At 50.4% G+C, this 15,115-nt stretch overlaps 1 protein-coding gene across 9 annotated transcripts in view; it reads right to left on the reverse strand.

The window, feature by feature from the left end:
* Positions 1-3,820: 3,820 nt before the first annotated feature.
* The window catches only part of VWA3A (von Willebrand factor A domain containing 3A), a 66,334-nt gene continuing 55,039 nt past the window's right edge, over positions 3,821-15,115 (reverse strand). For all 9 annotated transcript variants that reach the window (XM_070064610.1, XM_070064611.1, XM_070064609.1 and 6 more), the window contains 8 exons: positions 14,303-14,411; positions 10,742-10,886; positions 9,154-9,298; positions 8,614-8,765; positions 7,658-7,781; positions 5,110-5,207; positions 4,856-4,921; positions 3,821-4,524 (listed from right to left, as the gene is read on the reverse strand). In XM_070064610.1, the coding sequence (XP_069920711.1) occupies positions 4,870-4,921; positions 5,110-5,207; positions 7,658-7,781; positions 8,614-8,765; positions 9,154-9,298; positions 10,742-10,886; positions 14,303-14,411 (825 nt within the window). In that variant the 3' untranslated portion in view covers positions 3,821-4,524; positions 4,856-4,869. The remainder of the gene's footprint in view (positions 4,525-4,855; positions 4,922-5,109; positions 5,208-7,657; positions 7,782-8,613; positions 8,766-9,153; positions 9,299-10,741; positions 10,887-14,302; positions 14,412-15,115) is intronic.

Consider the following 15,115-nt stretch of genomic DNA (forward strand, 5'->3'; position numbering starts at 1 on the left):
TTCCTCCTCTTCTCCCTCCCTCATTTTGTCCATCATCCAACCTGTTCTTCCGTCCATCCCTTTCCCATGCAGCCATCTTTCCATTCATTTTTTTTTTTTTTACTAAATCTTTTAGCCATCCATCCATCTGTCATTCCATCCATCTTTCCATGTATCTATTCAAATATGTACCCCTGAGGTCGGCGCTGTGGCATAGCGGGTAAAGCCGCTGTATGGCTTTATGCAGTGCCGGCATCCCATATGGACACCGGTTCGAGTCCCGGCTGCTCCACTTCCAATCCAGCTCTCTGCTATGGCCTGGGAAAGCGGTGGAAGATGGCCCAAGTCCTTGGGCCCCTGCACCCTCGTGGGAGACCTGGAAGAAGCTCCTGGCTCCTGACTTCGGGTCGGCGCAGCTCTGGCCATTGCAGCCAATTGGGGAGTGAACCAGTGGATGGAAGACCTCTCTCTCTCTCTCTCGCTCTCGCTCTCGCTCTTCATCTCCTTTCTCTGTGTAACTCCAACTTTCAAATAAATACATAAATATAAAAAAAATATGTACCTGTTTATCCATCTACATTTTCTTCATCTATATTTTCTTCATCCTCCGCCATCCAACAGGCTTCATCCATCCAGTCTTCCACCACCCAGCCAGCCGGCCAGCCATCTGTTTCCTTCCACATGTCTTTCTCTCCTCCCTTCCACTCATCTGTTTAGCATTCCTCTCTTGCATGCCCCACCCATCTCTGAGACCATGCTTAATGGGCACTTCCTCAGTGCAGCCCTTCTCCCTGGGCTGAGGATGCATTTGGGTCACACTGTCCCTAGCAGCCCACATTGAAGTGGCAGCAGCAGAGGGGCAGGCGTGTGCCCAGCCCCTCGCTTAACAACTGCAGTACAACCAGAGAGGCTGAGAGCAGGTGGGGCTGTGCGCTTGGTCATGGTCAGAAAGAGGGTGACCGGAAAGTGCCCTCCATGCAATGAAGAGAAAAACAAGATCCTAGCCTGCACCTGCTAAGTGCCAGAGGTGAGGTCTATGTTCAGTTCTTGCAACCCTGTTTTAGCTCAGTTTTAGACACAGATTTAGGAAAGGGGGTTCAATATGTGTAGGGGAGTTGAGGCCATGGGTACAATACCAGGTGTAAATCCTGATTGTGCCAGTTTCTTACTGTGTGTCTTAGGGCAGCTACAAGGCTCGGCTTCCTCACCCATCAACTGAACATGGTGTGTATTTTACAGTGTGCTGTTGTGAAGTTCATAACTAAAACAATATATGCAGGATGCTAAGCATGGAGCCTGGCCAGTTAAGCCATTGGTAGCTATTATCATCATTACATGAAAGCTTGGGACTTGAACCCAGGTCCTGTGCTTCACCATTGCACAGCTACTGCTTGTCCATACTTCCATTCACAAAGTACAGCCCTGCTTCCACTGGCAGGGCCAGGGAACTCATCATACTCCCCAGTAGCAGCCACTGATGTCGTCTTGCAAGGAGAAGCACAGGTTACAACACAGCTGTTAAGGGGCAAATTGTGTCCCCGAGAAAGACTCAAGTGGGGACATTCCACCCCCCTACCTCAGAATGTGACCTTATTTGGAAATCAAGTCTCTGCAGATGTAATTCGTTCTAAGATGAGGCTATAGTGGAGTGGGCCCCCACTCCAGTCTGCCTGGTGTCCTTATCCAGAGAGATTTGGACATGGACGTACACACAGTGACTGCATCAGGGGAAGGCTGGAGTCGTGCTGCCGCAAGCCACGGCACTACTAGAATTCAGGAGAGCAGTACATGGCGCTGGCACTTTCAGAGGGAGAACAGGGCCCCGCTGGTCCCTTAATCTCGGACTTCCAGCACCCAGAGCAGTGGCATCATAAATTTCTCGTTTCAGCCACTCAGCTTGTGGCATTTGTTATGACAATGCTAGCAAACTAATATGACTGCCACCAGCCGTTTTCTTTGTGTTTATGGAAGTGACCCAGAGAGGCAGCTGTCCAAGGCTGATCAGGGTGGGATTCACCATGCCTGGGGCTGTGTTCCACATCATATCCCTGGGCCTAGTGCGCATTCTGGGTAGTGCAGGCCTTGCCAAGCCTGGCAAACCAAGTGCTCGCAAACAACCTCGTGAGTTTTTATTGCATCCCAATGAACTATCACTCAGATAAAGAGCATTTTCAGCACTGCTGCCTTTTAAAGGAGCCACTCTCTCAACTTCTGCCACCAACAGTCAATTTTGCCTTTTCTGGAATTTCACATAATTTGACTTATATACCATATGTATATGGTATATAATTTTTGTGTCTGGATTCTTCATTCAATATTGTTCATAAGATTGATGCATCTTCTTGTAGTTCATTCTTTTTAATTGATGTGTGTGTGTGTAGTATTCTACAGTATAAATGTACCACAATTTCTTTACCCATTCTATCACTGATGGACATTTGGGTAGTTTCCAGCTTGGGGCTCTTATGCATAAACCTGCTATAAACTTTTTATTAGCTGTCTTTTGTGGAACACATATTATCATTTCTCTTGGAGTAGAATTGCTGGGACAAGAGTAGGCATGTGTCTTATTGCAGTAGAGACTGCCAAATAATTTTCCAAAGTGGTTGAAGTAATTTATACTGTCCCACTTCCACCCCAATCCACTTGCTCCATATTTTGATATTGTAGGTCTTTTTCTTTATAGCTATTCTAGCGAGTGTGTAGTGGTGTCTCATTGTGGTTTTTTTTTTTTTTGACAGGCAGAGTGGACAGTGAGAGAGACAGAGAGAAAGGTTTTCCTTTTGCCGTTGGTTCACCCTCCAATGGCCAGCGCGGCCAGCACACTGCTGCCGGCGCACCGCGCTGATCGAAGCCAGGAGCCAGGTGCTTCTCCTGGTCTCCCATGGGGTGCAGGGCCCAAGCACCTGGGCCATCCTCCACTGCACTCCCTGGCCACAGCAGAGAGCTGGCCTGGAAGAGGGGCAACCGGGACAGAATCCGGCGCCCCAACCGGGACTAGAACCCGGTGTGCCGGCGCCGCTAGGTGGAGGATTAGCCTAGTGAGCCGCGGCGCCGGCCATCATTGTGGTTTTAATATGCATTTCCCTGATGTAAGGCTGTTGAGTATTTTTCATGTTTTCCACTGTAATTATTTGAGTGTTTTGTCCACTTTAAAAAAATTGAGATGTTATCCACTGATTTAAAGGTCTTTATATAGTCTAGGTATGAGTCTCTATGAGTCTCATTATTTATTTATTTTAAATTTCTTAAAAAGATTTTATTAGAGTTTTAGAGAGAGGGAAGAAGGAAGGGAGAGAGAGAGAGGGAGGGAGGGGAGGAGGGAGGGAGAGGGAGAGGGAGGGAGGGAATCAATTGATCTTCCATCCCCTGGCTCATTCCTCAGATGGTTGCAATGGCCAGGGTTGGACCAGGCAGAGGCCAGGAGCCAGGAGCTTCTTCCCGGTCATACCATGGGTGACATGAGCCCAGGCACTTGGGCCATCTTCCACTGCTTTTTCCAGGCCATTAGCAGGGAGCTGGATAGGAAGTAGATCAGCTGGGCCATGAACCAATGTCCCTATGGGATGCCAGTATTATACGTGGCAGTTTTGCCTGTTATTCCACAATGCTGGCCCCTATTTATTCGAAAATCATATGTATTTATTTGAGAGACAGAGAGACAGAGAGAGAAGAAGTTCCTACCCACTGGTTTACTTCCCCCTGCCTGAACTGGGACACAGGCGTCTTCACTCAGCTATATGTCCACACCTAGCTTTGAGTTTTTTAATAAAGTTTTCTCACCGAAAATCTACAAACCCACCCCAAAGATCACGTAAACAAAGTTATATGATCCCATTAATGAAAATAAAAGCAGTTTTATTTTAGAAAACGACCCCAAACAGTGACACATTCACTTCTTATATGCACGGTGGGACTAGGCCCCCACCACCTGCCCAATTGTCATGTGCTCCAGCCGCGTTTACTCCGGCCTGCGTTCCAGAGCAACCTTCAGTCCAGCTTGGCCGAGCCAGGGTTGAGGGTGGGGCAGAGGCTCACTTGTTTCTTCTTGCAGTAAGATGGGCTGACGTTGAACCTGCGTGGGCCTCGTGCCCCAGGGCAGGGGCAGCACAGAGAGCACCAGGGCGGAAGTAGCCCTGGCTGGCTGTTTGCAGAGCTGGGCTCTCACAGCTCGGCCCAGCGCTCAGTGTCTCCTTCCTGTCTGCCATGCAGCAGATTCTGGGGACTTAGGGATGAATAAGACACCAGCTTCATCCCGAGGGAATGCACGGGCAAGGAGAAGAGTTAGAGAAGTGAGCAAGGAACTGTGAGATGGAACGGCAAATGCAGTAAGAGGCATGGCGGCTTAGGCTGCTGGGAGAGGAAGGCTGGAGGCTCCCGACTCTGCAGACTCCCGGCTCCAGATGGGTCCAGTGACATCTTCACACGGGAGCTGATGTCATCTGAGTTGTGTCTCAGGGGGGTGAGTGGGAGTCATCGGGAGAAGGTGGCAAGAAGGGTGTTCCAGGCACGGGGCTCCCGTGGGGCTTCTCAGTGAACGGTGACCTTGTGGTCAGAGTGCAGGGTAAGTTCAGGGACAGGGCAGGCGACTTAGGGTAGACCTGGGGAGGGCCCCATACACAAAACCCAGAGCTTCTCCTTTCTCAACTTCCAGGGAGTCCTGGGTGTGGTGTCGTGTTTCCGGTGGACAACCTGGGTCACAGCTTTCTGTGTGGTGCTGCCTCAGGGCCCAGATGTGCTTAGTGAGTGGTTCTCTGTAGCATGGCCTTTCTGTTTAGAGGAACCCTTCCCCAGAGGTGTGACTGTCCACAAATAGAGCATGCACCCGGCCCTCACTGGGCACTCAGCAGATGGAGGTCCACCCTTTGCCCCTTACCTGAGAACACGTCTCTAACAAGCAGTGACCTGGGGTTCAGTGCTGCTTTTCCTCTGGAGTTGGGACCTGGTGGGCAGGAGATGAGGAAGAGAGTTCTCCTGGTGTCCAGATTTCTGGGTTTGGTGGGTGGAGATGGGATAGGAGCTCTTGGGAACAAGGGTGCTGTGACCAAAGTAGGCCCTCTGTTGATGAGACTCAGGGTCTGGCTGTGCTGGGAGCCACGGGACAGGTTCAGGGGCACTTGAAGGGCCTACCTGAAGGACTGGGCCTGCCACAGGAAGCTTCTGGCCTTGGTGATCTCCTGGGCCAATCTTCTTAAATCATCTCCTTCAAATGGTGGCAACGGGGGATCCTGGAAAACCGGAAGTGAGTGTAAAGTTTCATCCATTTGAACTTCACTGGGCAGAACTTGAAAATCCAACATCCTAAGTAGAGAATGTCAAGGATAATTAAATGCAGCCTCCAACCCAGGCCAAGAACTCCTTGTGGACCTCAGCTTGTGGGAAACTCACTACCTATTCAGGCGGTCATTCTGTAAATGGGACACTGAAATAAAATGTGTGAGAGTCATTGTATGGAGGAGACTATGGCAAACCAAGATGGTCTTCAAACTCTAATGAAGTTGGCGCCTCCCCGGTAGGTGCGGGGGCAGGTGTTTGGCACAGTGGTTAATTTGATGCTTGGGCTGCCTGCATCCCATATGGTAGTGCCTAGCTCCATTTCTGACTCAGCTTCCTGGGAAGGCAGCAGATGATGGTTGAAGTACTTAGATATTTGAGTACAGGGGCCACTTGTATGGGAGATGTGGATTGACTTTCTGGCTCGTGGCTTTGGCCTGGCCCAGCCCTGGCTGTTGTGGACATTTGGGGAGTGAACCAACAGATAAAAGATCTTTCTCTCTGTCTCTCTGCCCTTCAAATAAAAAAATTGAAGAAAAAAAACCCAAAAGATATGTATGTGTTCCTTATCTTACTGCTGTTCAGTAAAGCCTCTTCAGCCCTTTCTCCATTTCTTCTAATAAAACTGAGACAGACACACTTTCGTCTGATGTTAACGAGTGCAATTCCAGAGCCTCGCCTTAGAAACACGGATCCTCACGTTAATAAGTTCTGTGAAAGAAACAAGGCTGCCCTGCTTCCTAAGGGTAGAGAGAGCCCATTCTGCGTGCAAAAAACCAATCCAAAAATCCAAGAGGATGAGATATTAAACTGAGCACTTTCCCCATGTCGATGCTTTCCTATGTCTCGAGGACCCTTGAGTGAATTCTTCCTTGCCTTTACCAACTTGTTCGGCTGTCTTTGTTATAATTTGCAATACATGTCCCTGGAAGAGTGACTTGAATAATGCAGTGATGTTAGAGCCACCCTGACTTCAAAATTTATGTCATGTACTGTGAAAGGAAGCTTTATCCTCTGAAAAGAAATGTGGGCTTCTGTGTGGTAGTCTTCCCTGATAAATTGTGGCCCTAGAAATGTGATCATTGACAACACTGCCTCTTGTCCAGGTAAGAATATGTGCACAAGTTTTCTTTCCTTTTTTTTTTAAGATTTATTTATTTATTTATTTGAAAGTCAAAGTTACACAGAGAGAGCAGAGGCAGTGAGAGAGAGAGAGAGAGGTAGAGACAGAGAGAGAGGTCTTCCATCTGCTGGTTCACTTCCCAATTGGCCACAACAGCTAGAGCTGAGCCAATCTGAAGCCAGGAGAGAGGAGCTTCTTCTGGGTTTCCCACACAAATGCAGGGGCCCAAAATGTTGGGCCATCTTCTACTGCTTTCCCAGGCCATAGCAGAGAGCTGCATCAGAAATGGAGCATCTGGGTCTTGAACCAGCACCCATATGGGATGCCGGTGCTTCCAGCCAGGGCATTAACCCACTGCACCATAGTGCCGGCATGGTGCACAAGTTCTCTATCACATTAGAAGAGGATCACTGGAACCTATGACTTTACTAGATTAATTATGTGACAGATAATCTGTGGCTACTAAGTACATTGCTTAGCAGACAACTTGAATATCTGTGCTTCAATGAATTGAACCCAGGAGGGCAAAAATATGCAGGAAGTAAAACACAGAGATTAAGGGTGCTGTGGGCTCTGGCTTCCCCGTGTTCTCTGGCTAGGTATATCCCTAAGCCTCACTGAGCCTGTTTGTTCATTTAGTGGGTATAATAATGGTGGGAGGGGGGCTGTTATCTTGGTGCAGCAAGTTAAGCCACTTCCTACAACACTGGCATCCCATATTGGAGTGCAGGTTCAAGTCCCAGCTGCTCTGCTTCTGATCCAGCTCCTTGCTAATGCACTTAGGAAAGCAGCTGAAGATGGCCCAAGAGCCCACATGGGAGACCTAGCTGGAGTTCCAGACTCCTGGCTTTGGCTTGGCTGGGCACCTGCTGTGATGGTCATTTGGGCAATGGCCAGTGGATGGAAGATCTCTTTCTCTCTCTGTCTCTCTCTGTTTCTCTTTCACTCTGGCTTTCAAGTAAATAAAATAAATATCTTTAAAAATAATCATGGGAAGATTAATATATATAATCTACATAAAGCGACATACCTTCATGTAGGAAGTGCTCAATGAACGTAAACTGGTCCATATTGTTAAGTACCACCCTTAAACCCTGCTTCTGTCCCAAGCTTGAGAGTCAGCTTAAGAGGAGAGCCGCAGGGAAACACAGCCCCTTGCAGTGAACACTTTGTCTTAGAAGAGAAGCAGCGAGCATTTTAGTGGGAAGGAGAAAGCCCCGCCCATCGACATTCTATTGAGCTGTTTCGGCAGGCCCTGCACTCGGCAGCCCTGCGGCCTACCTGATCATCGATGAAGCCCTTGGTGAGCAGGCCTTGGATTGTGAAGAGCGTGTCTTCTCCAACCGGGCAGTGATAGCGCCCGCCAGTGAAGGCTGCCAGCTTTCTCAGAAACTCGACCGCTTCTCTAGGGAGAGGAACAGAGGGCTGGGGGGAGGCCAACCGGGCCCCGCAACCCCTGAGGAATGCAAGTCTAGGATTTAAGAGAAATCAGCCTGGCAATGGGCCATGGTTTGCGCCATTGAGACTGTCATCAGCATCCGCAAGCCCACTTTCCTGGTGAGTTCACGGGCCATGGCTGCTTAAGTGGAGGAAATTCAGCACCTTAGTGTCACCGTTTAGCCTGGACCCCCTCAAAGCCCACAGGTGCCCACCCCCCACTTTACTCGACCTCTATCCAGTGCCCACTGGGTTAGGCCCGTGAGGAATACATGCGTGGCCTTCTTGCAGCTCATGGCTAAGATGGAGAAATAAAATACTCACCTAGGAATAAGTTTTGCTAATAACTCAGGGTTTTTCCTGAAGGAGCGGATTCTCTCTTTTCTAACATATGCTCTTCAATTGTGATGGTTTACAAAAACAACCATCATGATGCTTTGCTCATCTGCTATATTTCCCTCCACTTAATCGCCACAAATGTGTTCCCAAGAAAGGTCAGAAGAGAGAATATGATGTGACTGTGAATCAGCACAAATCCATTTCCAGGCTGGAGAAAGTCAGAGGAGCAGACCCACTGAGGGTCAAGTTCAGGGTGGAGAGAGGGGTTTTCACTCTGTGGGGTAATACCTGCCTGGGCCCTCCAGGCAAACAGGATACCTCCTAATCCCTGGCCTGTAGGACCAGGGCCCAGGAGAGACCACTGTCTAAATGAGTCCCTGGATTAGGTGAGGAGCCCAGGCCCGTCCTCTCATGTGTGGCCACAGGGAAAGACTCAAGTTCAGCCCCGCCTCCTTGCTCACCTGTCTGTGCAGTTCAGGGACACGGTGTGCACTCTCACGTCTCTTTCCTCCTTGAGTCTTTGGACCGCATTTAGAACAAGGCTGCAGCTTGTGTCCGGCTTCCCGTCGGTCAGGAGGTACAGGCCTTGCACGTCATGAAAACTGAACGCTTTCTGAAAGAGCGTGGGAAGGTTGTCATGAGCAGGGGCCACCTCCTGAGCAGGTAGCCCCTGCTGTCGCCAAGGAAAATGTGTCTGATCGGATGCCCTGATTTGTCCATTAAGTATCTGAGACTCCCCTTTCGGTCTAAGACACACCAAGGAAGCTGCTGGGGTTTAGGAAACAGGTCACGGTCTACTGCCTAGCTGGTTAGCCCCAAGCAAGTGGCTTAACCTCTCTGAGCATCTGTGTCTTCATCTATAAAGTGGAAGCAATGAGAATTCCTTTCTCATCGGGTTGTTGGGAAGATAAAATGAAGTAACCCTGTACATCCTAAAGCACAGTTCAGGAGATGACAGTATGTCTGTCTGGCTACAGGGTCAGCACAGTGCTAGAACTTGCCAGTAAAGCCTGCAAGACTGAGGTACTCCCCTGAGCTTGCAGGTGGGCCACCCACTGCATCGCCTTGTGACACGCTGCGTCTGTGGTATCCACCAGGCCGTCCTGCCATGGCTGTAGGCCCTCTGCGAAACTCAGCAGGTTAAAACTAGGGAGGAAGAACAGAGAGAGGAGGGGCAGATAGGGGAGAGAAGGCTGGTTAGAGCAGGCCAGCGGGGGCCAGTGTTGTGGTGTAGCAGGCTAAGCCACTGCTTGTGATGATGCCCGCATCCCATATTGGAGTGCTGGTTTGAGTCCTGGCTGCTCTGCTTCTGATCCAGCTCTCTGCTAATATGCCTGGGAATGCACTGGAAGATGGACCACGCATGAGGATGGAGTTCTTGGCTCCTGGCGTCGGCCTGGCTCAGCCCTGGCAGTTGGGGAGTGAACAAGAGAAAGGAAAACTCTCCTACCCCAACTTGGCAAACAAATACATAATTCTTAAAAAAACAAAACAAAACAAAACAAAACAAAACAAAACAAAACCAGCCAGTGTAGCCAGTGTATACTGAATTCAGGTGAAGTCACTTCCCTGAAGACTGTTCATACCTAGCATTGAAGATGTCTACAATGATCCCTGTGGCCTCCTGGGCCACATGAGAATGAGAAAATACTCATGGGGGCAGGCCTTGTGGTGTAGTAGGTTAAGCCACTGCTTGGGATACTTGCATTCCACACTGGAATACTTGGGATTGAGGCTTACCTCTGCTACTGATCCAGTTCCTGCTAATGTTCTGATGGGATGGGACCAGCAGGTGATGGCTAGAGCACTCTGATCCCTGCCACTGACACGGGAGACCTGGATTGAGTTTCTGGCTCCTGGCTTTGGCTTGGCGCAGCCCTGGCTGTTGTGGGCATTTGAAGAGTAAACCAGAGAATGGAAGATCTCTCTCCTTCTCTTCCTGTCACTTGCCTTTCAAATACATACATACATATTTAAAACAAAAAAAAAACACAGGCTACACATTGTGAAGATTCTGGGTGCAGATGAAAATAGATTTAAATCCCAGCTCAGTCACTGCCTGTATGTGACCTTGAGCAAATTACTTCCGCTAAGTTCTAGCTTCCTTTTCTGCATAATGGGGTGATAACTGAATTCCTCACAGAGTCATTGTGAAGACTGAAGAAATCATGCGTGTAAAATGCTTGGCACATGGGAAGTGCTTACTCATTAATATTAAGTCAAGAACGCATCCCAGCCTAGGACTAGGGCCTCCTGCTGTCTCTGTAGGGCCAACTTTTCTGGGCAGACAGAACAAACAACCCATCTACTCTGCTTAAAGATCAAGTTCAACTAAGGTCACTGTTCAGGGCCGCATCATGGCTCCTTTGTTCAGCTTGCAATTGTTCCCGAGCCCGAGATGGATTGCCAAGAACCACCTTCCTTCTGCAACACAGCAGACTTGGTGTTCTTTCCTGCTTAAACAGGCTGTTCAGAAAAGCATTCCAGCCTGCCCCAGGCCTGCTGGAACCACGAGGAGGCAGTGTGCTTGGGAAGCCCCAGGAGCTCTGATCTTCCTGACCCCCACCCACCCACAGCCCTGCTTCCTACCTGTCACACCGCTTCCGCAGCTGCTCCCAAATCAGCAGAGTCAGCTCTGTCTTCACCTGCTGCAGGTGGGGGCCCATGGACCCCGAGGTGTCCAGCAGGATGCACACTTTGCTCTCCAAGATGGCGCCAAACAGCCGGCGGCTCCCTGCTCCGGTCGGGTAGGGGCGGAGGCAGGACAGGAGTGAGGATGGCTCTCCTCGCTGTATCAGTCTAATCACTGATCAGAGGTCACCTCTCTAGGACATGGCCTTTTGTAGTGCTTGGGAGGGGTCAGCTGTCCCAGAGCAGAGCCAGTCGGTGGTCTGGGCTCTGGGAGATTCACGGTTTCATCTCTGGCTTTTCTGTGATGACTTGCACAAGTGTTCCAACCTGCCAGTACTTGGGTTTCCTTATCCCTGAGATTAAGTGATTGGGCTAAACAGTGTCATAGAATTTTGGGGACTGGAAAGACATCAAGGAGCACTTCAGTCAACTGATCAACAGAAATCAACTGCACACACGCTATGCACCTGGCACTGTGCAAAGTGCGATGTTGAATAAGAGAGGGTCCCAGCCCTCGTGCAGCTTCCATCAGGCAAGGAAGACTGACATTAGCAAATAATGACAGCTCTGCCGAGGGTTGTGACCACGGAGTGTTATGGGTGCACATAATGAGGAGAACCGAAACTCGATGGATACAGGGTGGAGAGCAGAGAAGCCTGGGAAGGAGGAGCAACAGTGAGCCAAGGTGGGGGTGTGGACACCCCGGCAGACAGAAAGCAGCTCAGAGAGAGCCATGTGGGGAGTAAGACCACACTGGACTGGAGACACCCAGGGGCCAAGGGATGAGCGCTAAAGCTGGGGAGGCTGCTAAGGGTCAGCCCAAGGGTGACCTGCCCAGCCGCACACAGACTGGCAGAGGCAGAGCTGAGCTCAGCAGCCCCCCCACCCCACACTTTGCTGAGGCAACCTCTACCCCTAGTCCTTATGGCTCTGTAAGGCTAAACGGAGATAACATGGGGGAAGGGAAAGAAACAGAAGACGCCACGTGCAGCCTTCCCAAAGCATGCGTCTGGGATCCTGTTGGGTTCAGCAGAGAAAACGGATGAGCAGCTGTAAGACAGGCCAGCTCTCCAGGTGCAGATGGACTGAGAGCTGACTATGCTGCCCTTGAGCCTTCAAGGACCCCTCTGGGGTGTTGTCTGGCCATGCTCATGGCAAGGGGAGAAGAGGGGGCCATCCCAAAGCAGAGGGGGCTCCATGATGAGGCCCAGCCAACTGAAGGAACCCCAGCCACAAATGGCCTACTGGTCTACCTTTGGAATCAGCTGGTGTAAACAGTGCAGGTCACTATGCTCTCGAATCTCCCTGCCTCTGCCGACTTCATCCATCTCCATCATCACGACCCCTTTTCAGCTACCTCACTCTTCTGTCTAGGCTATTTGCTCTGATTCCTCTCTACCCGCCCACCATCTTGTTTTCTTTGCAGCAACCATGCTTATTTCCATGCTGCAAATGCTAACTTGACCCCTTTCCCTTTATTGAAAACATTTTAATGGCTTCCCCTTCCTTTTTTTTTTTAAGATTATTTTATATATTTGAAAGACAGAGTTACACAGAGAGAGGCAGAGCCAGAGAGAGTTCTTTCATCCACTGACTCACTCCCCAAATGACCATGACGGCTAGAGCTGAGCTGAGCCGAAGCCAGGAGCCAGTTTTGGGCCTCCCATGTGGGTACAGGGGCCCAGGGACTTGGGCCATCTTCTATTGCTTTCCAAGGCCATAGCAGAGAGCTGGATTGAAGTGGAACAGCTAGGACTTGAACCAGCACCCATATGGGATGCTGGTGCTGCAGGCTAGGGCTTTAACCTGCTGTGCCACAGCGCCAGCCCCTTCCCTTTGCTTTTGATAAATGACAGTCTGTGCTGTGGCCTCATCTCTCAAGGAGGGTCTCTCCCTTCACTCCCTTGCTCAGCCACGCTCGCTTCCATTCAGTCTCTGTACTCAGCACCTCCTGCACAGCACCCCAGCTCACACCTGCCTTCCCTCTCTTTGCACAGTTAACATATTTTCAGTCTCTAGATCTCAGCTCAAATGTCACCTCCTCATGGAAGCCTTCCTGGACCTTTCTATCCAGCCAACTGCCCCTCTTGGGGAAGGGCTTCTCAGGCGTAAATTCTCTTGGGGGTTCTTTGGTCTGTGCCCCACCTCCTTGCCATGCACCATGCATATTAGACGTCTCTGTGAGACTCTTTGGTTGATGTCTGTCTCCTCCTAGATAATATGTTGCATGAGCTCAGAGGCTGGCCTTCTGCCCTCTCTCTAGTACTCCACACTATTGAATAAAAATAAATAAATGAATGATGTCTCCCTGGGTATGTTAGAAGCATTCGATGGCTTTGGGGTGTGTACCTGTGGGCTAGATGGGAGACTTGTCCTACAAAAGTAGCTGAATCTCTGCTCCTCGTACTTGGAAATGTGAGCTGGGCATGGGGACAGGTTTGCACCTTCTTTGCCCCACCTCAGCCTCTGGCATGGACCTCTCCTGGAGCTTGCCATCCCCTCCAGAGGCTTTGGAAAACAGCAGTTGCAGCTACACGGCACTGCCCAAGGACTGTTTGTATCAGGCTCTGCTGCAGAGGCATGGACCAAATAAATGCACAGGGCCCTGATTGGCCCACACAAGGCCACCTGGAGGATTCCTGTATAAGACCCTCTCCCTCCTTCCTCCTCTCTCAGGATCCCCCCAAAGCCTAAGTCCCCTCCTGTCCAGTTCTGAGTGGCTGCCAGGCCTCCTGGACTCTGCTTCAGACCATCTCTCAATCCCCTGCCCATCTTCCTCTGCGACAGAAGCCTGGCTCTCCTCAGCAGCCCCATCCATTCACTGAGGAGGGCTTCTTCTCTCTCAGGACCCCTGCCCACACCCACTGCTGGGGGCCAGTGCAGCAGGGCCCAGTCAGTACTGAAGAGCCAGGGCTGGGGCTGTGGTGCAGCAGGTAAAGCCGCCGCCTGTGACCCCGGCATCCCATATGGGTGCTGGTTTGTGTCCTGGCTGCTCCACTTCTGATCCAGCTTCCTGCTAACGGCCTGGGAGAAGCAGTAGAAGATGGCGCTAGTGCTTGGGCCCCTGTCATCTATGTGGGAGACCCGGATGAAGCTCCTGACTCCTGGCTTTCACCTGGCCTAGCCCTGGCCATTGTGGCCATCTTGAGAGTAAACCAGCAGATAAAGATCTGTCTCTCCCTCTCTCTCTGTAACTCTTTCAAATAAATAAATCTAAAAATAAATAAATAAATGCTGAAGTGCACCTCCAGGGATGGGCTCCACCATCTCCTACAGGAAGGCGAGGAGTGTGGGACGGTGCCTGATACACGTGACTCTGGGGTGGCTTGGCCCGTGCTCCGCCTCACTGTCATCCCGCACCTTGCCTGACCTCTGAACCCAGAACTTACGTGGGACCTGGATGGTAGCTGACCTGACAGTGAGGGCCCGGCCTTGAAAGGACTAGCCTTGGGGTGCCCCAGGGTTAACCTGCCACTTCCCCTGTGCCCCTCCGCCCTCCAGGGCAGTGGGCAGGCTCACCTGACAGCAGCCACTGCAGCCTCTGCACGTAGCGCCTCATCAGCTTCTCCAGGCGCGAGATGTACGCCTCCATTTCCCTGAGCGTCCACTGGATGTGTCTCACCACCCCCTGGGAGCAGGCAAGTGGAGGCATCGGCCCCTCATTAGCAAGTTCTCCAACCCCCATCACCCAGAAGGCACTTTATTCCATTGGGGCTAACAAGGCCCCAAACATCTGTTAAGCTTTATTTGTTCATTTGTTTAAAAGCATTTTTTTTTAAATGAAAACTACTAGATGTGTGGTTCTATGAAGGAGTAGGGGAATTAGGGTGATGGTTTTGTGATAAATGCAGTTACTGCAATAACAAACAAATAAAAATCTCATAATATCTGAGTTTTAAAATAGGAAACCATTAATGGTGGAGTGGGAATTCTAATGAATTCTGAACTGAAGATGACCTTGGATGGAAGCGGGACAGCAGAGTGAATGACCCTTGGTTATCCCTCAGCCAATAATTTTGGCTTTTGAGACTATCTTTAGTTTCCCCAAGGTGGATGTGCAGTTTCTAAAAGGACAAGGAGGGAGATGATTATATTTTCATTTTGTACTAAATTGGTTTGTTTCAGTGCTGGCAATGACCAGTCATCACCCCACGGACCGGCAGAGGACTCCCTGCTGTTCTGTCGTGGTTCCCATTTGCTGCCCTCCTCTGGGCTTGGGCTCAGAGCTCCCACTGGTGAACAGCAGCTGCTGCCCTACGTTTCTAATCCCTTCTGCAGTGGCCGTGACCCTGGAGTTAGGATCTCAGGCCCTCTGGGGGCTTGATTTTCCTT

Source organism: Oryctolagus cuniculus, chromosome 19 (assembly GCF_964237555.1).
Source record: "Oryctolagus cuniculus chromosome 19, mOryCun1.1, whole genome shotgun sequence".
Lineage (NCBI taxonomy): Eukaryota > Metazoa > Chordata > Mammalia > Lagomorpha > Leporidae > Oryctolagus > Oryctolagus cuniculus.